The sequence below is a fragment of the Xiphias gladius genome, chromosome 19 (genome assembly GCF_016859285.1).
Source record: "Xiphias gladius isolate SHS-SW01 ecotype Sanya breed wild chromosome 19, ASM1685928v1, whole genome shotgun sequence".
Classification (NCBI taxonomy): Eukaryota; Metazoa; Chordata; class Actinopteri; order Istiophoriformes; family Xiphiidae; genus Xiphias; species Xiphias gladius.
In genome coordinates this window covers 9,172,121-9,196,081 of record NC_053418.1, presented here as the reverse complement: position 1 = coordinate 9,196,081, position 23,961 = coordinate 9,172,121, and the positions used below count along the sequence as shown (strand labels likewise).

General features: G+C 39.7%; 1 protein-coding gene across 4 annotated transcripts in view; it reads left to right on the top strand.

The window, feature by feature from the left end:
• zgc:63587 (uncharacterized protein LOC393431 homolog) overlaps positions 1 to 22,934 on the top strand; it is a 28,373-nt gene extending 5,439 nt beyond the window's left edge. For 2 of the 4 annotated variants that reach the window (XM_040155467.1, XM_040155470.1), the window contains exons 2-12: positions 1,419 to 1,477; positions 1,943 to 2,042; positions 2,143 to 2,229; positions 2,672 to 2,795; positions 3,775 to 3,909; positions 4,542 to 4,659; positions 16,012 to 16,113; positions 16,322 to 16,467; positions 16,655 to 16,738; positions 16,818 to 16,875; positions 21,318 to 22,934. In XM_040155467.1, coding sequence (XP_040011401.1) covers positions 1,451 to 1,477; positions 1,943 to 2,042; positions 2,143 to 2,229; positions 2,672 to 2,795; positions 3,775 to 3,909; positions 4,542 to 4,659; positions 16,012 to 16,113; positions 16,322 to 16,467; positions 16,655 to 16,738; positions 16,818 to 16,875; positions 21,318 to 21,383 — 1,047 coding nt within the window. In that variant the 5' untranslated portion in view covers positions 1,419 to 1,450 and the 3' untranslated portion in view covers positions 21,384 to 22,934. The remainder of the gene's footprint in view (positions 1 to 1,418; positions 1,478 to 1,942; positions 2,043 to 2,142; positions 2,230 to 2,671; positions 2,796 to 3,774; positions 3,910 to 4,541; positions 4,660 to 16,011; positions 16,114 to 16,321; positions 16,468 to 16,654; positions 16,739 to 16,817; positions 16,876 to 21,317) is intronic. The other 2 variants (XM_040155468.1, XM_040155469.1) reach the window with 1 other exon arrangement.
• Positions 22,935 to 23,961: the final 1,027 nt, after the last annotated feature.

Genomic DNA, 23,961 nt, shown 5'->3' with positions numbered 1-23,961 from the left:
GCGGGGTGGGGGTGGGGGGCACGGAGTACACTAGACGGTTACAGTTTAATGGAAGTCTGGGAACAAACGCGTTGCCCAGAGCTCTTAATCTCTACTCCTTCCGTGTGATAGTGTTAGAGAACAGTGTAGTCGTCAGCCTCAGTGAACGTCTCAACATGGACTCAGTGTGCAGAGTTGTTCAGTTCACAGTTTACAAAATAAATATCCTGAGGTGGAGTTGGGTTTTTGATTCCTGCTTGAGAAAAAATGAGCCACATGAAGATAGTACTAATGAAGATTAGTGATGAAAGATAACTATGGGTCTTTATTGCCTGTCTAATTGCTATCTTATAGCTGTATGGATGGGGGATATGACAATATTTAGCGAGAAACAATGTTAATTTGTCAACTGTCACGTTATATTTAGCATTTTGTACCATGGCATCTGTCCCAATAGTATCTCTGGCTTTATTAGACTATTCTTGGCAAAATTGCAGATAATTGCGCTCAGCAGTATTTTGGCAATATTTGATTTCTTTTACTTGATTTTTGCATCGGTGTGATGAAGGACTGGGATTTGTCAAGCACTTAATTTGTCAAAAACTCACTTTTCTGTTTGGTCATTTTATCCATAAACAGTTTTCAATATCAAAATGTAAAATGACATACGTGATTTTATTCATTTTGCCCACCACTAATCTTATGTGTCTGTGATAATTTCTCCAAGTCCTCAAGTAGTTCTGACAAGGATTTGACTGCAGCAACCACTACAGATCAAATCCTTATTTTGGAAGGAACGCTTAATTTCCACTTTGGCTAAGAAAGTCTGGAAATATGCCATACTCAACAGATTCCTCAGGTCAGACTAAAACATGGATGTATTTACTGATGTGCAGCCTGAATCCAGTATGAATAGGTCACATTTGTTAAGGTAGTTTAAACAGAGGACGTTTTTCAAAATAGAACTTTTTACCAGGAGAGCGTGTAAGTCACAAAAAGGAATAAAATTTGAGAATCTAAGAATCAAGAGTAAAACTGAAGATTGGAAGAAAAGCTAATCCGTCCTTATGTGCGTGTGTTGGAAAGCAGCAGTGGTTGGTTCATCAAAAGAATACATTTTCCTGATTAGGATTATCATTGATTTGGCACGTTGTGAATGGTTGTTCAAAATCTAATCAACAGTAAGCAGTTACTATGGATAGATGAGACCATCACTTAAAGAAAAAAACATAAGCATTACATTACAATATGCCAGGTACGAGTTTATCTGAGTTTAAGAAACTTTTAGAGGAAATCTTGTGTGAATCCTTGAGAAATAAGTTATTCATGATGCCTGGAAGAAGCCGTTTGCTACTAGTATGGGGGAGGCTAGCCTCAACTGTTTTTTTTTTTTTTAAATGATTTATCTGGTTTTGTTACCGCTTGCTTTCTGCCACCAGCAGGTTCATCAGACATCCAGTAAACAGCAGCAATGTCTCAGTCTGGAGAAAAAGGGAAGGTGAGTAACGGTCAGAAATTTCATCACATCACAGTTATTATTCTGAACCATGAGGGGTTTCTATTAAGGCAGTAGTGATTAAGACTCATAGCACTTGTAATCTCATGCACACACACTTGCACAGGCATCCAGAGAGGATATCCTGTATAAATGCAAGTGTGTCATGGCTAGGCTTTATTGCCTGTTGGTATTTCTCAATAATTTGCATCATCATCAATCTTGCTTACACCTTTACACATACAGTACACCTCATTAGATGATGGAAAATGTCAGGGGAGAGTTCGTTAGCAGCTTTAATGAGTTAAAGGAACAAGTAGTAAAATGTGGGAAATCATATGAAATTACATAATTACTATAACTTTTAATTTGAGTCATGACATTTTTTCTGAGTAGTACAGTACTTCCTTATTAATATAATTCTGACCTCAATTTTGAACAGTCTGTATGTCTTTTTGTGCTCTGCAGTTCCCAGATGCAGCAGGTTATGTAGGGTTTGCCAACCTCCCAAACCAAGTGCACCGAAAATCAGTGAAAAAAGGCTTTGAATTTACCCTAATGGTTGTAGGTGAGTGATCAGTCTTTTCTTTTAATGTACACTTTATGATCACAGATGAATTATTTATTTTGAGACTAGAGCTTTATTTTCAATTCTCTTTGGTTTTCAGGAGAGTCTGGTTTGGGCAAATCGACACTTATAAACAGCCTGTTTCTCACTGATCTCTACCCTGAACGCTACATCCCTGGTGCCGCAGGTATACTCCCCAGTACACACACACAGGCATGGATATACACAAATATACACACTGTAGTAATAAAAATATGTCTGCTGCAATGTCTCCAGCAGAGCAGTATTTCAAGAGGAATGTTGGGAATGCCTTAGTCTCAAAATATGACCCTGCCCTTCTTATGACTTGACTTAGATTAGGACTTGTTCTGGCTTGAAAACAATTATCCAGGCCTGCTCTGGTCAGTCTGTGCAGATAAGAAAAACACGTAGTCCGTGTAGATGACAAAACCCTGATTTCATTTTTTAAAGGTGTATCCACCTTCTTGAAGCCTGTGGTTGTGGCAGTTAAGTGTAAGTGTGTGGCTCAGGCAGAAATTTGGGGTTTCAATGTTATAAATCCACATGGGTACTGATGTGTCTCTTTGTGTTATGCAACCATCAGTTATTCTTGTAATTCCACTCCGCAGAGAAGATTGAGAGGACGGTGCAGATTGAGGCATCAACTGTGGAGATTGAGGAGAGAGGAGTGAAGCTTCGCCTCACCGTCGTCGACACCCCCGGATACGGCGATGCCATCAATAGCCAGGACTGGTGTGTTTTTTTGGTGTGGGGGAGTGAGGAGAGTGATAACAACTTGGGACATGTTTCCTGTCCAGCATGCTGTCTCATCCTTCCCTCCTGTCCTCAACAACTCCCTTTCTCAAGTTTCATCCCAAACTCCCTATTTCCTACCACTCCTCCCTCTGCATTCCCTACCTCTAGATTTCCTTAAACTGTGTGTGTGCTCAAATGTGTGTGTGTTTGCTTGTATGGCATCCTTGTGCCAGTGATGTCAATATAACCTCCTTGCCAAGATCTATTTCCTGTGGATTGTTCTGGCATAGCTGTATTTTTACACTGCTGGATCCCTGTACTCCCCTATAAAGGCTACAAAAAAGGAAATAACTGCAATAGAGATGAGGTAGTCACTGAAGAAAATTAGTCACTTCCCCTTTTGTTTTTCTCTGCAGAATTTGTCAATTGTTGCCTCCTCAGTGTTAATTTATAAATGTTCAAAAGTAAATAAATTGAGCCAAATTTGATAAGGCATTTGTAATTAAGGACGGCACCCACACTGCATTATTGGCTCTCGAACAGATAATTTAAGTCAGGTGCAGGAGAATTTTAACATTTTTTTTCTACAAGTTGATTTCCATGCTGTGCTCTTTGCCGAGAAGATAATTGAATGCCTTCGTCAGTTAAACTTTGTCTTTATCACACCAGTTAATGAGTCATAAAGAGATGGTGTGAAAAGCTTATAGTTTTTTTTTTTTTTTTGGACATATGAAATCACACTACTGAGTCATTGTGGGGATCCAAAAGAATATTAAGATCATAGTTTCTCCTTAACTAGATTCTCCATGACTTAATACTAGATTTACTTCAAAATGATATAATGATAATAATGATTTCTTTTTCTTGAAGCTAGCAATGTCATTCTCTGTGTTAAGGGTAGAATAGTGTTTATGTGGTTATTTTGTGTGATTAAGGAGGCTTATGTCTGTTTCTGTTTGTTTGCTCCTGGTGTCAGCTTCAAGACCATCATCCAGTACATTGACAATCAATTTGAACGATACCTCCATGATGAGAGCGGGCTGAACCGAAGACACATAGTGGACAACAGGGTGCACTGCTGCTTCTACTTCATATCTCCATTTGGACATGGGTAAACAAGCAAACACACATTTGTAAAGACACAAACTGTGACCTGAAGTTGATCTTTCCGCATCTGAGTTAGTCATGCCTAAGCCAGTACATCCACAATTATCTGAAATGAAGTGACTGGAAAATATAATTCATAGTTGCCATTGTGAAAAATGCTGTAAAATAAAGTCACATTTATTATTTGGCCTTGATTCTGGTGTATTTTTTAATTTTTTCAAGACATATTTACATTGACCGCACCGTACCACCAAGCAGACGTTTGATTCCAGCAAGGCAGAACGTCCTCATTTTGGATCTTTCAAAATAAGGCATCTCTCACTTGATAGTAAAGCTGCTAGCCAGTATTAACACCATAAACATTTTGTAGCTAGAAGTGGTTACTGTCTTCGGTTAAATAGCATACACTTCTGGTGGCCAGAAAAACTGTTTTGGTGTTCCCCTTATGATGAGGAGAGGGGTATTGAGTATGAACTGTTGTTCGCTATCTACACACGTAAGTTCTACCTTTTAAGTTCTGCTTTGTCTCCCAGTGCTATCATGTAATTTAATGTTACGTAATCCGATTGACTTCTCTAATGTTCTTCTTTTTCTTCTCTTCTTCTTCTCCTTCTCCTCTTTCTTTTTCTTTACCAGCCTAAAACCTCTGGATGTGGAGTTTATGAAGGCCATCCACAGCAAAGTCAACATAGTCCCAGTCATTGCAAAGGCTGACACACTGACCCTCAGGGAGAGGGATCGCCTGAAGAGAAGGGTGAGTGTAATGAGCGCACACACGCATGCATGCAAACGCACGCACATGCACACACACACACATACACACAGGTATCCGCAGTTTTCTGTGTACAGTACATTTGATTCTTCGCTCAAGGAAACAGCTGGAATTTCTAAGCACTTGTTGTCAGGATGTTATGTCTTTGTTTTTATCCCATCTTCAGGTCTATGGTTTAGCCATTAGAAAGTGGATCATTGAATAATACACTAATAATAGCAAAATCACTTATCCGCCCTTATTGGCAGCCTGGTGTGTCAAACATCCGTGTGTTTGTGTGACAAAGGAAAAGTGTACCTCCCCGTGTAATTGCAGAGATGTATGGCTTACATTCTGGTGTTTGTAGATGATACAACCACATTGTTCAAAAGTACAGGGAGGGACATCTCATCCAGTCTCAACCCATCCCAGATACTTCTGGTTGGAGCAAACCCATGTCTCTGCCTGCCTGCACGCGCCTCAGCTTGCTGCTGTGGGGAGTGGGGGGTAGTACAATACAACACACATCCCCCTAACAGCAACATGCTCAGCTAATAACCTCTCACATGCAAGATAAGTTAATAGGATTTTCTTGCTTCTATGTTACACCTCTCCTCTCCTCTTCTCTGTACTCTACTCTCTAATCTCTGATACAGCATTGCTATTCCTTTAGATGTTATTATTTGTGGCAGTAAGTAAAAGACACTTTTAAAGGTAAATTTAAACAACCTACAGTACTGTAGATTGCCATGCAGGCTCTGTGCTTTACGTCCAGATTAAGAAAAGCGCAGAAACAATTTGTCAATTAATTGATCAATAGAAAATTAATGGGTAACTATTTTGAAAACATTTTTTGGCCATAGCTAGGATTTGCTGATTTTCTCTGTTTTATATAATTAAAAATGAGTGTCTTTGGACTGGAGTGGTTCTGGACTGTTGGTCAGACTTAACAAGTAGTTTGAAGATGTCACCTTAGACTCTGAGTGGTTGTGTTGGGCATTCTTTCCATCAGCCTAGCCAATAATGAAAATTATCATTAGTTGCAGTCGTTGACAGTGTGTGGGGCTTTAGTTGCAAGTTACTTTTCCATCTCAGTCCACTTCACAGTGTTTTTAATTGGTAGTCAGCCTGTCTCCCCACCTGCCCCTGCATGCCCAGACCTCCCACCTGCCTCTCATTCAGGTCTCAGAGCTGGTGGTCTGGCAGGCTCGGGCTGGTCTGCTGACCGGAGTCCAGCTCTGGAAGTCTGTTTTGCCGAAAGCTCCCACAGTCAGATTGCCTAAAATCGCTGATGCAGCATCTTAGGAAAAGAAGGGGTCATAGCTTGGGCATTCAAGACACACACCTTTCTTCTTGTATTTCCTAAGACAACAGGATTTAACATTTGTCACAGTATCAAAATCCGAGTACACAAGGTGCTCCAGCATCAAAGGTGAAATTCCTCTACTGCGTTGTCCTTAAGGGACCTACCAGTTGAATTGTAGTCTGTAGTGTTGTTTTGTGTTTTGACCTTCCTCAAACCTTCTGAGTGTTCCTCTGGCACTTAAGATGAACAAAACCATGTTTCCTGCCAGCGCTGAACCCCGCCCCAAACTACAGAAAACCCCCAAGCATGTGGGCTTTCTGATCCAGCTGGAAGCATGCAGCAGGTCAGTTGTCTTGATTAGAGTTTTATTTTATTCACGTTTTGCTTGTCCTTCAGTTCACTGTTGGACATCATATACTGTGAAAGTGTAGCCATAGTGGCGGAGTGGGTAATGATAGTGCAGCAACGGAAAATACTCTAACACTATCACTCTGATCTGACCTCTTTGCTGCTTAACTGTCCACGACACTATCTGTCCAGTAGAGTTTGTTCACATGCTTCGCTAAGTGTTCCCTTAACAGACATTTCCCACTGTATACTAAGGAGCAATTAGCTGCTGACTTCAACAAAATAGACAAACGCACGCACAAGGGGGCCACACAGACACACACACACACCGAGTACCCAAATCCATGAGTTTGCTAAATCTAGCCATGAAGAAAATATTTCTTCATTGCTAAACTACATTTAGAAGTTGGAAGTACTGGATGCACATTAAAAGACATGTTTAAATTTACTTTGACTGTATCTAATGATAATGAGTTCCTGGACAAGCCATTATTGTCAGGAAATACAGAGGGTTAATTGAGCTATCTGCCCCACATTTAGAAATGGCACTATGTGTCTCTACGGAGGGCGTATTATTCCTACTATCGCTTGTTTGGTTACATTTTGGGCATACTCAACTTTTATCTTCATCTCAATTTGTAAAAATAAGTATGCTGCAATGGTGCTTCTGTGCTCACGAAAGTTTCTGTCAGTGTATTTCAAATAACATACATTTTATTTATGGGTATTCTTGGCTTTTGAAAGTAACCTACTTTCAGACATGTCATGTAGATGAAAAAGCTGTTTTCCTTAGTTAAAAAAGTGATTGGGAGACACTTGGCTGAACAGGAAGATTGCTATTTGTAGATGCTTATCCCTCTTGTAAAGTTAAAAGATGAACCAACGGATATGTTGTTTATCACAGCTGAACAGTCGGTTTAGTGTAAACAGGCAAGTGAAAACCATGCGCTCTACAGCGGAGGCAATCCCTTCCCTCAAGCATCCAAATTCTCTGGCAATTTAAAAAAAAAAATTACACCATCTTACCACTAGACAGGTTTCTCATTACATATTGACTCACTATAATTAAATTATGCCAGGGCTTAAAAAATAAAAAATGAAAATAATAGAAATGGGTGATATCTGATTACTGACTAGACTATTTCAGGTACATTCAGAAAAATCAGATAATTTCAGCTGCTGTTATTTCCTGCCTTTACTGTTTCATCACAGTAATCTGTTTTCTTGTGTGCATGTAAATGTAGTCATTTTAAATGTGCAACATCATTCTAATGCCCATTCATCTCTCTTAAGTCTCTCTCTCAGGAGAACAATTACATCTGGCTCAAGTATTTGTTGGTTTGATCAGATTAGTTGAAGTGGCTCTTAGGTATATGTGCCCGATTCCTGCCATACAGGTCCTGTACAGTGTACCGAGGCACCAGGCCTTCCTTTGAGGTCAGAGCACCAGCAGCCAAGAACCTGCCAGAAAGCCGGGTGCTGGAGGATGATTGATAACCCCCAGCGTTTCTCACAGTATTTATTAGATTGTTTTTTTGCAGGGTACTTTCTCACCGTTTTGAGCTATTCAGTAAATAGGACCCCTCCTCTCAAGGCTCGTCCAGTCCGTTCTCTTATTATTAGGGGGAAACAGCTTGTACAGAACAATAAAAGTTTCCTGCAATGTGTCAAGACTGTTCCACTGACAAGACAGAGCCTGCTGCCTTGTACAGCTCAGGCTCACAGACACAGTGAACAAAGTTCCCATAATTCAGCTTTCATCCCCTTAGTTCTGCTTGCCTCTTTCCCAGTCCTTCCTCTGCTCTCAGTGCTTCAAGCAGCTGTCTCTTACTTTCTTCATCTGCCTCTTTGTGTCTTCTTTTTTTAATTTGCTCTAATGCCAATTTCCTTCACCGGGGTCTCTGTAGTCACTAGCTCATAAGTTGCCCTGAGGAGGGTATATTGAGGGGCTGATCCTCTCAGTCTGGGACCTTACAGTCATATCCTGTGTGGGGCTTTAGTCTAAAACTGCTTTACTGGTTGTTTTCTGTTTGACCATAGAGACGGTAGTACACAGCTGGTTTAGATTGGAATCCTGATGGAAGCAAGTAAAAATTACTACTTTTGTCTGAACAAAACACTGCTAGAAAGCTAGAACAACGAATCAAATAACAAAAGATTAATCTGCAATCTCCTTTAAGTAATTTTCTGCAGCAAAAATGCTCAAGATTCCCTTTTTCCGACATCTCAGTTGTGAGGATTTTCTGCTATATGTTTCTTATGTGAGAGCAAACTAAATACCTTTTGGTTTCAGAACGTTTGTCAGAACAAAACAAGTTAAATTTAAAGATGAGACCCTGGGCTTCAAGAAAATGTTTCACCATTTTCTAACATTTAATAGACCAAGCGATTAATTGAGAAAATAATCTGCAGATCAGTCACTGAATAAATAATGATTAGCCGACTTACTTCATTTAAATTCGGAAAATAACTTGTGAATCTATTTTATTTCCCAGGGTAAAATATTTTCCAAATATAAAATTCAAGTCATGTGGGCCAAGAGTGTGCAACTGAGTGCTTTGCAAGTCAGTACAGTATGAAAATCAACATGTAGATATTTGACGGTTTCATCTCAGGATTTCATCATCTTTTAGTTGTTTCATTGTACATCTTACATTGACGGTGTTAAAATGCAGTTTAAACCAAAGGCCGTCGTGTCTTGAGGCTTGGTGCATTCATGTGCTGGATGGAGGCTCAGACATCTGAGAAATCATATCTCAAACAACAAAACTTTTTAAATGCAAGTAGGTAAATTGACATTTCTTGGCCGTCTTGGTGCGATTTCGTCATAGCTCTTTTGGTGTGGCTAAGACTCAATTTTCAGATGTGAGATTTTTACGACAACACAGCAAGCTTAGAAGGCTAAAACTAACCTAAGATTTGCATACCTTAGGTATGACCATGCTGTTTATGCTGATGGATAACCTATGTTGGGCAAATTTGAAGACTCTGAACCTTAGTTTTCATTCTTTTGATGAAATGCATCAAAACCACACACTGCCTGGAAGTAAGAGAAGCAGAAAAGCACAATCAAACATCTAAACCCTGCTTAATGCTTTTGGAAATGATCAGCAGTAATATAGCTGCACGAAAGCTGTATTAAACCCTTTTAACTATGATGAAAGGTTAGCAGAAGTCAACCAGATGCAGTTTTGCCACAGGCCTCAACCCCAATCTATGTGATGTCTGTTTTTTTCTTTTGTTTGAAGACTAAAAGCTGTTCTCCTAAGCCAGAGGTCAGTGAGGGCTAGAGAACCCAGTTCCTTCTCTGTTCTCGCACCAGGCTGCAGGCAGCAGACAATAGTTTGGCCCTTTTCTTCCCTCCACTCCCATCTGTTTTCCTCCCTTCTATGCCTTCTCCTCACATCTCTTGTCACTTCCCTCATCTTCCTCATCTCCTCCCTTTTCTTCTCCCACCAAAACCCTCCCTCCCTCATGTTTTTACCCTCAGCTGCTATATTTCACCCCTGGCTGAGGCACTGTCACACTTTTCCCCTCATTGTCTGACTGGCTGTCTCCCCCAGCCGCTTCACCATACTCTGGCTATGTGAAACAGCTCTACGACCCCACTGGGACACATTATTAGTGTTGGACTGCTCATACTGGCCAGTATTGTCACCAAGTTTTGTTAAATGGCAATAACAGAAAGTGAAGCAGTTTTAACACAGAGGGTATGTGCAATGTGTAATTATGTGAGCTTGAAGTTCAACTCCATTTTTAATATTATTTCTTTGTACATGTCTACGCTGGCGCCCCATGGGTAAAGGTTGAGTGGTGATTACTTCATTTTTACTTCACTGCTCATGTGTGTGTTTGTGTGTAAGTGTAAGAGTCCCTCATAAGCTTGTGCCCGGTGCTTTTCCTGCCAGTGTTTCAGACACGCGGATATATTTATTTTTCCGCCCTCCAGCGGTCATTGTGCCAGGTCATGCCCCACGTTTCTGCAGATTTTAAAACAATAAATATACATTTTAAATCACTGAAGGAGCAGCTCTATTACACACAGTCATCTGCTCTCAAGTAAAGAAAGTACTAGCCCACTACAGCGTGAAACAGCAGGTTTCCTTGTTTGAGGACCAACATGAAAAGATGGTTTCCAGACTTTTACCGTGCTGCTAATAGGTCACGTTTTGCCGTTGGGTTTACCGTTGAGACCATTCTGATTACAAGCCCAAGTCACAAAACCTGATGTGTGGTTGAAATCTTAAACTCGCACTGTCCCCTTCTAAATCTCACTTAAATACAAGATTACATGAATAGCTCAATTGTTCCTCTCTATGCTCTTTGATCAGAGGGAGAGGTGGGTGGTCTTAACTGTACTAATACTTAGCCCAGACAATAGGAGTGTGGGTGTGTGTGTATATGTGCGTGCGAGTGTGTTGATCCCCGTTACTCGTATGATACTTTCTCGTTACTATGGTTGTGGGACTTCCTCTGTACTTTCCATCAGTACCTCCCGTAAGAACAAATCCAGCTGTTCTGGTCCGGTCTGTTCCAGTCTGGACCGTCCACTCAGTCTCAGACTCTAACTTGATATATCTGGAATGTGTTTCTTTGCATGCATGCAAGTGTCTTTAATCCTGTGAACAGAAAGTTATTGTTTTTCCTTGTGCTGCTATTTGTCAGCATCTGTGCTGTATGAGTACTTTTAGTAGGAGGTGGTATTTGAACAGCAGGAGGGATTTGCTCTGTAGACTCTCTGGAGGTCTGAGTAGCTGAAGATGCGAGCATATTTTTGATCTCTCTTGCCAGGCCATCCTCCATCTCTGGTGACCCACTGGCCTCTTGGAGCTAAAAAGCTCCACACACGATCCTATTCCTGACACCAGATTATACTAGTTCACATAGTGAGGCAGCAGTTCACTATGCGTGTGTGTATGTGAAAGTGTGTTTGTGTTTGTTTGTGTGTGTGTGTGTGTGTGTGTGTGTGTGTGTGTGTGTGTGTGTGTGTGTGTGTGTGTGTGTGTGTGTGTGTGTGTGTGTGTGTGTGTGTGTGTGTGTGTGTGTGTGTGTGTGTGTGTGTGTGTGCGTGTTTGTGTGTGCATGTTTGTGTGTGTGTGTTTGTGTGTGTGTGTGTGTGTGTTTGTGTAGGAGGCTTGTATGAGGTCTAAATCCCTAGGGACCCCCCCCCCCAAGGATCAGGTATTGTTGGGGCTCCCTCACCCCCTCAGACTCCCTGCAGGAGAGAGCCAGTTAGTTGAAAGGCGTTTCCTGGCAAGAGAGAAGCATTTGTTCTCATGTGTCTTAAGATTAGAAAATTAAGTTTGGAAACTACAGAAAAGTAGCAGGAGTCTAGCAAGGAATTAGTTTTTTCTTTTCATGTTGCCAGACCTCTTTTGTTTTCCTTGTAATCTTGTAATTGAGGTATGTAATATGTGTTGTCCAAAATATAAATACAGTGACAAGCAGCTAAATAGTCTTCACTGACTGTAAATATTCATATTTGTCGGCAGATGCCTTGTGTGAGAGACTAAATCATTGATTTTTTTTGAATAGAGAAGTCTTGTGTTGTTGGAAGGAGATGGTGGAGAAACCTTCCTCTTTGTTTCAGACTCTAGGAATGCAACTCACAGACAAAAAGGAATCTGCACTTGAAACTATAAAGGCTTTCTAGTATACTAGATCTAGATTTACAACAGGAGATGATTAAACTACATTCATTGCAACACTTCATTCTTTATCAAAAAGTGGGTTGTCCCTTTATTTTATGTGGGTAGAGACCATATTTTTACTTGTCCAGAAGTCATATTTTACATAGTTTATTGGCTGGACAGGAAGAATTCATCAGACCCACTGGAGCTTCATTTTTCTCTTCAGATGTAAACAGCAAATATGAAGGTCAGTTTGAGCAGATGGATTTTTACATTCTACTGTAAAAGAAACTGTATCATGTAAATTACTTTCCTACTCGCTTTCACTCTGCTCCAAAATATGATCAAAACCAAATTTCCTCGATGAAAAAATTAGGAAAACGTAATTAGGCTTTTCCCTAGAATATGTGTTTTGCCGAAGAGATAAGCCACTTAGATGTACCTGACATAGGTCGTCCTAATAAATTTAGTTAGTAGATGATGGCTTAAACGATAGCCACACTTATTAAATCTATGGCATTTGTGTTGTGAAATTGACATTTGTATAAAACATTGTGGGAAATCTGGTAATACATTAACTGGAGATGTGTTTGTCTACAGTTGATTTGTCATTCATGATTGTATAAAGCCTTTAAGGTTGTTTAAACATTTAATTAGTTAATAAATGCAAACAAGGACATGGGCTTAACACCACAGCAGCAAATATGTGTCACTGGAAAGCTGCTAAATTCTGAATTCTCCAAAAGCTACTTTGGGTAGTTTGATGCAGCTGGTTCAACTCTGTGGTTACATATCACCTCATTTTAGCCCTTTCCACTGTAGAACAGACATTTTTGCATAAAAGTAACTGCATGAAATGGATTTAGAGGGTGCAAAGTAAGCACTTTTTAATCACTGGATCGTAGACACACAGTTGTACCTACACAAATCTTATAAGGGACAGAGAGCAATCAGGAAAAGGGACTTAGTGCTCACCATGGTCAAGATTTTCCTTTAATAAACTCAGCAGTCTTTCGAAAAAAGTGGGCCCCTGTTCCCCTGTTTTCTCAGTATGAAAAGAGGTTTAAAAGCACCTGAAAGCCGGTCAGAAATACTAGTTCTAATGGCAATGATGCACCATTTCATTCCCATTGTAGAAGCTGGCAGGCATCTGTGAGGTTACATAAACATTACGTAAAAGTGCTGCTGGTCTGGTCACTCTGCGTTCTCAATCCTTGCTGTTCTCAATCAGAGTTAATTAGTGTCAAGATGCAGTTTGATTGTTTTGTTTTGTGCTTTTTTTTCTCTCTCTGCATTGTTGATTTCCCTAAGAATGCTCTGGTGCATGTTTCTACTTCCAAGTATTGTTCCCTGTTACAGTTTTAGTTTTGGTCAGCTTTGTCCTCAACTATCACACCATAAAACTGTAATTGCGAATGTGTGTGTTTGTGCATGTGCTCACCTGTTGAATGTCAGGACTGCGGTATTCACCACAATCCTCTCTTTTGTCTCAGCTCTTTTCTTTGGCAGCTATTTCTTTTCTTCCAGTGTTGTTTGTCCATAATATTTGAGTCATTCTTATTTTTGTGGGTTTGTTTTCTCGGCAGGTTGACGAGAAGAAATGATTGATCCCTATAATGACGGGTTTGCATCCTTTTTCATTATGATTGGAGGTTTTGGTTATAGCTGCTGTGCAACTGCAGAAAAACTACTTAGCTATGTCCCCCATGGCTTCACCCTGTGTAATTATATCTATGTATAGACCTGCAGGTATGCTATATTTGGGCTACACATAACCGCTACAGTATATTTAATACTGCTATTCCTAGAACTGAATGAGACTGACTTCACACTGGATATACAGGCCTGGAATGATTCACCTACAATTTGTCTCACTTCTAACACATGTTCTAACTAGACACCATCAGCCTCCACCCTCACACTTATCATGACCGGCCAATATGATGAAATATTTCCACAAACAATGCTTCATATCAATGATGTGAGCCAGAAACGTAAGGCGATAAATTTTCGACTTCCTCTTCTAATTAATACTAGGGCAGAGTCTTGTGTGGCATTGTTTGTCCATGGCCCTGACAGCACTGAGTGGACCTACATGGCCAACCATAACAGCACAGGGAGGTTTAGGGGGTTATATTATAGCCCAACAGGATGATCATAAAATCAAAATGTCTCCTACTGCCAACATCTCTGTGCCAATGAAAATATAAAACTGTGAGGAGGAGGAGAGGCTAGTGTAAAATTAGGGATTAAGTCTTACATTGTGTACAGTAAATCAGCAGGAGGCAACAGGGATTTGGAGCAGGCAGTGATTTTGACATCAGATGATCCCTGAGAGGTCTTGATTATAGGTGTCAGGCTGTACTAAGCACATGTTATGGAACAGAATATTCAGGTAAACAGCCATTTTGCAGCTTATGGCTTAGCTAGGTCTGGAAACAGATGATGGTAGACAACGGACTCATGTTTATGCAATGACCGGAGGATGTTTCTGGATATTTAATTGTAGTTGCATTGATAAAATACGTTTGAGCCTCTTAGTCGGTTGTTCATTTAACTGTTTTCTTAGTGGCCTTTCATTTAGATTTTTCCTGTTTTATTGCATTTTATCTGAATTTGTCTGTCTTTTCTACTCGTGTATGGATTTATGTTTGTTTCGGTTTTCTCCTGCCATTGTGTCACACGTGTTTATTTTCCCACTCAGTGCACAGTTTCCCAAAATTCTCTATGCTCTGCCCCACCAGAGTGATGTTTATCCAGCTTCCATGTTCGAGGGATCTGTAAATCATGTTTGAGTAAATGAAGAAAAAGAGGCTCAGGTCCGGTGTCACGCTCTCTTCTGAGTCCTGCAAAGCCTGTTTGTTTTTAGATCTGCCTCACAACAATACCCAACTCTCCCCACACACACACTATCTCACACAGACTTCGCACAGATCTCACTAGGAAAACAAGTGACAGCCATAACAAGGGCTCAAACAGGAGCTGCGCTCTGTAGGAAAACCTGCACTCACTTCCCAGGCTCCTGGCTGACTCAACACTGTCCAATTATACACTATAGTACATGAAAGTCCACAAAATGTCAGGAAACAACACTTGACATTTTTTGGCTCCATTACATAAGACTACATTGTGGATTTAAAAAGTCTGCTCTGGGGAAAACAAAAGAAAAATGCAGCTTTGATGTTTAGAATAATAAATAGTGACATCTGTCCCTTAGGGTAACGGTGAAGAAAGCTCCTTTGTTTTAACATGTTTCTTCACCGGTCGGCCAGTGAATGAAGGAGGGTGAGAACTTCGCTTTTGATTCTTTCAGAACTTGAACACACACACACACACACACACACACACACACACACAGACCGTTATTATTTTTCACGTGTCTACCCTTTCTGTCTCACTCCTCTTTTCCTCCATGGGGGGCTTTAATTAAATGTGTTGCTGCAACAACATGTACTCACTCACACCCTCCTATTAGTTTATTGGGCTTACTTTCTGTTTTTGGGTCAGAGCGGCAGCTGTTATTTTGACCATAAGACTCACAGTTTGCACTGAATTCACACATTTTATGAATATATATTTCGATAAATTACAGAAGTCGGTGCCATGCTCGAATCAGCTTTTGCAGTAATGGGATGTAACTTTAATTGACATTACAATCAGCTTATATTGTCAGAGTTTAATTTAAGATAAGATAATTTATCAAGTAAGTACAGTACAAGTAAAGTAAACTAGAGTACAAGTATATGGATAAGTAGCTTTAAAAAAACAAAATACTATATACATTATGAACATCAACTATACACAAAAAACAGCATGAGTACAAAGTTAAAAGTTACAAATAAAGACACTTAATGAAGATATTTTGAAGGAAAAAGTCCTTAATGGTAGTGGCAGTGAAGATGTTTTACTGTTGAAATGAAATGGTTGTCTGGATCATGGGTTTCTTTGGTAGTGTCTGCAATGACAGCTCTGCAGGGTTCAAGACTCAAGTTTTCCCCGTGCAGTGGGACGTCGTGGAGGTCACGACGCTGCCTCCTCACCTTGCATGTTTCTCTTGTGTCCACCTTGCAGATCCTGGACGAGATCGCAGAGCATGGGATCAAAATTTATCAGCTACCTGACGCCGACTCTGATGAGGATGAGGAGTTCAAGGAACAGACGAGAGTTCTGAAGGTGAGAGGGACACACAGCTGATGTCAGCTGTTACAAAACTACATCAGACACTTCCCTCTGCTGGTTTACTGATGGATACCATTCACCCTCGCTTCCCTTCACCACATCCCCTCCTCTCCGATACCTATATTTTCCATATCTCTTTCCGTAGCCTTCCTCTTAATTTTTTTTCTCTAGGGATCCACTGACCTTTATCTTCCTTTCCCAGGCGAGCATTCCCTTTGCTGTGATTGGCTCCAACCAGCTGATTGAGGTGAAGGGGAAGAAGATCCGTGGTCGTCTTTACCCCTGGGGAGTTGTTGAAGTGGAGAACCCCGAGCACAATGACTTCCTCAAACTGCGCACCATGCTTGTGTGAGTCTCCCGTGGTAATAAAACTGCTCAAGTGGTAGGATATTCCAGCGAGGGAAGTCTTTTAGAACCTTGACAGAGCTTCTTCCTCACTAAACGGGTTTTAAAAGTCCACTGGAGAAACCGTTTAAAGCAAATCTCTACTGCCGTCTAGTGTCTGAAGATATGATTGCATGTCCTACTGTTGCAGGACCCACATGCAAGACCTCCAGGAGGTAACTCAGGATCTGCATTACGAGAACTTCCGCTCAGAGAGGCTGAAGAGAACGGGCAGGTGAGACACTGATGCAGATGAACTTCTGCTTCTGTTTCAAGCAAAGTTAATGATATTTAACTAATTTTTTCCCTTGCAGGGCTGCGGATGAGGATGTGGTGGATAAGGACCAGATTCTACTACAGAAAGAGGCCGAGGTAAGAACTCCCACACAGCTGCAAAAAAAACTTTTTTTCTCGTCTAAATTTTTGCAAAAATGGGTCTTGATTTATTCAATAATAAGTGTATAGCTGTAAATAAAGATGTGGAGACCTCAAAACAAATTAAATGATAGGTTTTGGTTTTTCGAGTTAATATTAATGCAGTAATCAGTACTTGCAATATGTATGTTAAAAGAGTTACTGGTCACTGTAATCGTTCCTCTTCTCCTTACTGGCATTCCTAATGCAAGTCTACTTTAAGATGTAAGGGACAAAATCTGCAGTCTTTTCATCGTTCTGTGCAATAACAGCTAAGCTGTAGCAAATATGAAGCTTCAGCAGTTTGAGTCTCAGTCTTTGTAGTACAAAATTCGCTTTTTCCCTGTGTTTAAGATTAGGCAACGGCACTTAAAGGACCATACTAATGCTATTGTACAATCAACCCAGTAAATGTTGTGTGCTCACAACTCACTTTACTGACAACGGTTTCCCAATTCATGCAAGTGGCGCTGTAATTTTTACATGTTTTTTGTTTTTGTTTTTTTTTCCCACTGGTTTCTTTTCATTTAGTATGCTGTCAAAATCAAATCAAAGAGACTTAAAATGTGCTCCTATAGCTAATACATCCAAATGAAACAAGTTACGAAATTACAAAAAAAAAATGTACATCTCTGCCATGGAAACTAGTCACATTAAAGAAAAAAAACTTAATCAAAACAATTCATTTTGGGAAATGACCGCCACTAACGGAAGGTGAAAGCACATTGTCGTTATTTTGCATAAACTTGGTGTGGCCATTTAAATCTCTGTTTGATGTTTGTGTTGATTGTTGATCACATCCTAGTTCTTGTGTGTCTGTTTTGCATTAAAGTTACACTGCTAGTTCAAAATGTTTTAAAAAGATAAAAGTAGTTTCAAAAGCAAACAGTGCTCGCACACTGAATAAATGCTCCCAAAAAGGGCGAATTATTGAATACAAGTATGTTTTGAATTTACATCTTGATCAGGTGATGTTCAGCATGTGACCAAGATGGTCAAAAAGATCACTTTAATGTGTGGCCTATTATTGATGTGACTGATTGGCTAAAGTCTGTATGTCGACTTTCTTGGTCACATGCTGAACATTACCTGATGAAGACGTAAAGTTGAACCGTCGTATTTTCATTCAGTGGGCCTTCTTTGCTTTTAAGACTTTTTTTGCCTTTTGGTGGGATGTGCATACACCACCATGAAGCAAAAATATAAAACAAAAAAATCACTATGTTTTGTTGGTGTTTGTTTCCTTGCTTAAATGCAGCTGAGGGATATTTCCTAGTAGAAACCTGTAAGTTTGTTGCTGGGACAAATTACCGGCAATGATGCTACATACAACTACCATAACAAAGGTATCCACTTGATTTGGGTAATATCCACTGTATTCAAACACAGAGCATGGATTTTGGATTTTGCCCCACATTTGTAACATTGAGGCTGATTTAGCAAGGGATCACTATTTCATGGTCAGTATGGAAAGGAGGAATGAAGTGACCGATAACCCTTTCAGTGTCCATGTGGGCATGTGATTATTGTATCAAGACTAACATGGAAAAAGTCCAGACCAGTCCTTTAAAAACACATTATGATCTGATCACTCGAACTCGAGTGACCCATGTGCCCAGAGAACAGTAAGTAGTGATGCGTAAATGCAGACTGACCCTGACTGTGTAAAAAACACGACCTTGTCAGCTTTGTTGTACATGCGGCATTTTAACATGAACATTGGCCCCCAGCTTTATGACCCTGGTTTTACTAGCTGCAAGACTTCAAAGTCAAACAAGGGAACCTTTCGATTCTTCAGTGTGACTATATTCTAGAAAGAGAATAAAAAGTCTTCTTTAATTTCACCCCACTATCTTCCATATGCACTGTTTACCTTTTGAGGCCATGGAGCCTGCATGTCATCAGGCAATAACCAGTTTCCTGATTGCTCTTGATTGCCCTGTTTGTGTTACTGCCGCAGTGCACAGTTGTGAGCGGGTGTGGTGCAATCAGACCTGTTTGTAAACAATGTGCCCAGGCAGGATACGCCATCACTTCCTGCCTGGATGTCCTGGCCCCGTTTTTATGGTGAGAATGACCTCAGTAATGTGAGGAGTTCAAAATGCAGTTCTGGAGAGACAGCTGTCCTTTTGATTTTGAGTGGGAGGAAATATTACAGTAAAAACTCAGACTTATGCATGATAACGTAACACTTCATTTTACAAGTCCCTAGTTTCCTAATAATTTCTTGAGAGGAACTGATGAGTAATGCAAGGGAAAATGAAAACAGTGTTCAATTGTTACTCTTCCAGTGAATTAATTTAAATGAACTGGTCATGTATATTCAGAACAGGTCATCTGAACCTGCAAAAATGTCAAATGTGTCTTTTTCTGAACATGTAAATTACAGGCAAAAATACTGTTCAATAAATATTTATTTATTGGTTTATTTAACAGGGACAGTTTACATTAATAAACATTGCTTTTAAAGTGCAACAGTTGTTCAAGAGGCAACTTTTCATTTGCAGTCCCTGGTCAGTCGTTACAAAGTCACCCCGGAAAAAAAGATTAATTTTATAAGATTAAAAAATTCCAAGTTATTTAGATCATTTATAAGCATGCGGAGTCAATAAAAGAGAAGAGAATTTAAATGTAATTTAAAAAACATCATTCAGGACACCATTACACTATATTGTCAGGTACTACTTAAAACATGCACCACAGAAACACATAAGAAAAGATATACAAAGCAAGCAAATGGTAAATATTTATGCTAATAGCTAATTTTCCAGCCATTAAGATTTTATTTGTTTAGTAAAAAAAACTTTGGTACTCTGGAAATCAACAATCTCATGGCTTTTTCTCAAAAGCTCAGTTAATTCAGGTGGTACTTCCTATTTTTATTGTCTCAGAACTAAGTCTCTATAATTAGTGGCACATTAGAGTTATATCCAGACAGTATTTTTGGAAATTATTAAGAAATTACGTATTCCCTCGCATTTTATGTTTTTCAGTTTATCTTTAACCTAAATTAAATTTTCAAAACAAAAAACATAAGTCCGTAGGGGGAAAAAAGGGCAAATAGTTATGTGAGGAAAAACGTCTAACATGAACCATGTGAAGTTCTATCCTCAGCCACAAGATGGCAGTAGACATTGACGAAAGCAGCAGTTATTGCCTCACCCATAATGCTTTTAAAATATAAGCTTTACATCCCCATATCTTTGTTAAATAGTTATTTTTTTCAGCTCACTTAGGTATTTACGGTCCTGTTGTGACGTTCACATTAAAATTTCTTTACCTTACAGCTCATATACTGTTTGACATTGATTTTATGCTTCATTTTTAAACAGTTCGCTCAGCAAAACACAGTTGTGCTGTGCTGATAGACATTCATTTCTAGTAATAATTCATGAGATGTATTTTGTGTTCATTGCTTTGTTGATCTTGCACTAGGAATCACCTGTCAATCAGTCAGTGTTTCCAGTACTGTTATACCGTCGTAGTGTTTCTTTTCTGAAGTTTGTCTCTCACTAGATTGCATTTCTTTTCTTGGTTTGTTCAGCCATTGTGGCTTTCCTGTAGACGTGGTCGGATGATGTGTTGTACAGATTAGTTCTTTCCAAGCATACTGAATCCTTATGAACACATGTGGATAGTCAGCAGCAGTGTTGGGGATTGTGCGTACACATAAATCCAGAAGATGTTGCATTAAGAAGCCACCTCTTTCTCTCCAGTAAACTGGCTATAGCCTCATAGTGAGCAACATCTTCACCATGTGTTTTTTCCTTTAAATGTCGCTTTAATGAAATTAAATAAGCAGATGTTCAGAAATCTATATATTAAAAAATACTACAGGGGCAGTCAGCCAATCTGAAGGTAATTAAACAGTATTTCCACCATACGCAGACTAATAGAGAAGTTTAGTTTCTTTAAAAAAAAAAATCTTTTATTTTTATAGGACTTGAACCCACAAAGTCACAATGACAAGCAGAGTTAAAAAAAACATGTCTGTTTTCCTCGCCGTGGGTTGATGTGATCTGTGCTTCATGTCATGAGTCTGTGTTTCAATGTTATGAAATAAATCAGAATTGACTTAATCTGACCTCATTAGATCTGAGCATGTTTTATGAAAAAGTTTAAATCTTGTTCAGTTTGTTTGGCTCATTCAACGCAGACGTTTCACAAAAAGCCTTCCTTGAGCCACCTCCGTTCCGTGTTCCGAACACGAAACACTTCACTTCCCTGCAGGGGATTTTTCCCTGGAAAGATCTGCCCACTGATGCATTTTTAGTAAATATAAAGTTTACTGAGCTGTGTTGCTTGCGGCTGGTCCAAGTTCTCATTTCTCATCAGCTGTCAATACTAGCAGACGCTGTGTGAAGAAATAAACGGGGTCTTATTTTTCGTCTCTCTCGTAGCTGAGACGCATGCAGGAGATGATCGCTCAGATGCAGGCACAGATGAAGATGCAATCAGATGACTGAAAGGGTCGGAGCCGAGGGGAAGCAGGGCGATCCCAGTCCACCAACACACACTCACTCATTCATTCATTCATTCATTCATTCACACATACATACATACATACATACATACATTCATACATTCATACATACATTCATACCTATACAGACACACACCTGGTGCTCCTCTCAATCCATCCTTGACTGCCGCCACCTTGCAGACCTGCCAGGAGTCCAGGATCACGTCATCTCCATCTGCACACCACCACGTCTTCTTCTTCCCTCCAAACATCCATCCATCAGCTGTTCAGGAGCTCACAACTCGTATTTTTTTTCCTTCATTTCATTTTGTTTGTAGTAGTTTGCTGAGTGGGCCTGGACAAATTTTAAAAAGTATGATCACACAAATATTTGAATACTGGATGATTATCCTTCGCATGTATCTGTTATTTAGTCTTTTATCTTAGTCATGGTTCACAGAGCTCCAAACGACAACGGTACTATGAGAAATTTCCATCTCACTAACATGTTTACAGAAATATATGCACAAATTGTGCACTTTGTTCAATTCCAAGCTTCAGATGACACAATTTTCCATTTATTTTGCTATCAGGTTAAGACTGTTTTGAAAATATTTTAACTTAAAAGTAAAAAAAACAAAACAGTTTGCTTATCATTTTTTCTGTTGGCTTATGAGTAATTTAGAAACCTGTCACCTTGATGCTTTCAGACTTTCAGTGCCTGTTCGCCTTAGTTGGATTGAGAACTGTAAATATTACCACAGTGTAAGGTAAATGTGGTTAAGAACGGTAAACTGTGCAGGTCAAGGACGAGGAATGCTCTCGTGTCCAGTTTTCCAGGCAAAACATTCACCTTTTAATCGTGTTAAATTAGAAAAAACTTAATTCTAGATATTCGTTTGGCTTTTAGGCTGGAAAGCTACTATATGCAAGTGGTCAAACTAATACCACTCGGTTAGAAAGAGAGACAACCATTCTCTAGAATCATGTTAGAGTTGAATAAAAGTGTTGTTAATATTTTTCTATTTATCATCAAGAGCTGCATGATCTTAATCTTGGTGCCAAACTTACAACGACAGACTGAAAACGAATCAAACTATTCAGTCCGGTAACTTAATGTGTGTCTATATTTGCTTCAGTGACGCCGCTCAATGTGTGAAATGGCCTGTTAGTACACTACATGTGCGTCTGTGTGTGCACTCCCTCCAACCTTCTGTGAGCAGCAGACTAAACACCCTAACTTTTCTTCAGCAGTGCCATCGAACTGTGCTGTCACTGATGTGCCATTGGCATTATTTCGTTTTTTTTTTTGTCTTTTGCCCTCATATACATATTTGTCATTTGAACTTACTGAAACAAATATAATTATTATTTCTTAACCATATGTCAGTAAAGACTTGTTTTGAGGTGTCAAGATTTTTTTTGTACTTCTCTCTGAAATAAAATTTCGTTAAGAGTAAAAAAAAGTTGATATTTGTTGACTGTGGGTTCACCTTTGAATGACACATTTCTTCTAACGTTTTATGGCATTTTTAGTCTTTATCAGAGTTAACAGTGAAGACACAGATACAGTTTGAGACATACCTTTGTTTTTCTTTTTATCATTCTTACATAATCTTTGCTGATATGTTCCTTGTCCACCACACAGGATCTGGCTATAAGAATTAAAAATTTAGAAATCAGCAAAATAATTTACTGTTTTTTTACAATAACTTCCATTTATCAAAGTACAGTAGAAAATGGAGCAGCACCATCAGTGTGACACATGGTCACAGCGACGTGTGGTTTATTTGCTTCTGTTCAAAAGATGTGTGAGTGCATTTGTTTCTGATGTTTTTAACTTGACATTTGGGGTTAGATCTTAAATCTTTGGTGTTAAATTTTTACTGCTGACACCAAGACACCTGGTGAACTTTTAATTGGGCAAGATGGTTCAAGTTGAACCTTCAACTTCGCTCCGTGCTCTTTCCTTGCAGCACCATCCAAACGAAGAGACACTGAAGATGTTTTTGCTTAGGTTCCATCTTGTTGAGGAGTCTTGGGCCTAAGTCACAGAAAATATCATCAGCAGTAGGATTTTAATAACAAAAAGCCTGTCATATTGCTTGTCATGGCATTGAGTACAAAAATAGAAACCCTACAATACAAACAACTGGCAAAGGGAACTTTGAAGCAAGGGAAAGCAACTGTTTGCGTCCTTGTCCTGTGGATTTATCAGGAAGGAACTGATGTATTCTGGGATCGGTTCCATGATCTGTACGAAAGTCCACCCATGACCGTGAGTAAAATACTGATTGATGTCTGTACCATGAGTTTTGGGACAGACTCTCAAGGACCACTGCAACTTTTAAGGCTACCGTTTCAAAAACCTCAGTCAAAACTGAAATCTCCTTCTGATTTGATAATGGTGCAGGTGGTGTCTTAAATTAAGAACGCTCTTGATGTAAGTGGGGCTGGTTTTGACCCTTACCCCCCCTCAAGGCACCCTGTAGGAACCCCGTCTTGCAGAAAACTCTGCGGTGTGACTGGCTGGATCTGTGAGGAGGAGGGGCTTTCAGCTGTCAGCTCAGCCCTCCCTCCTG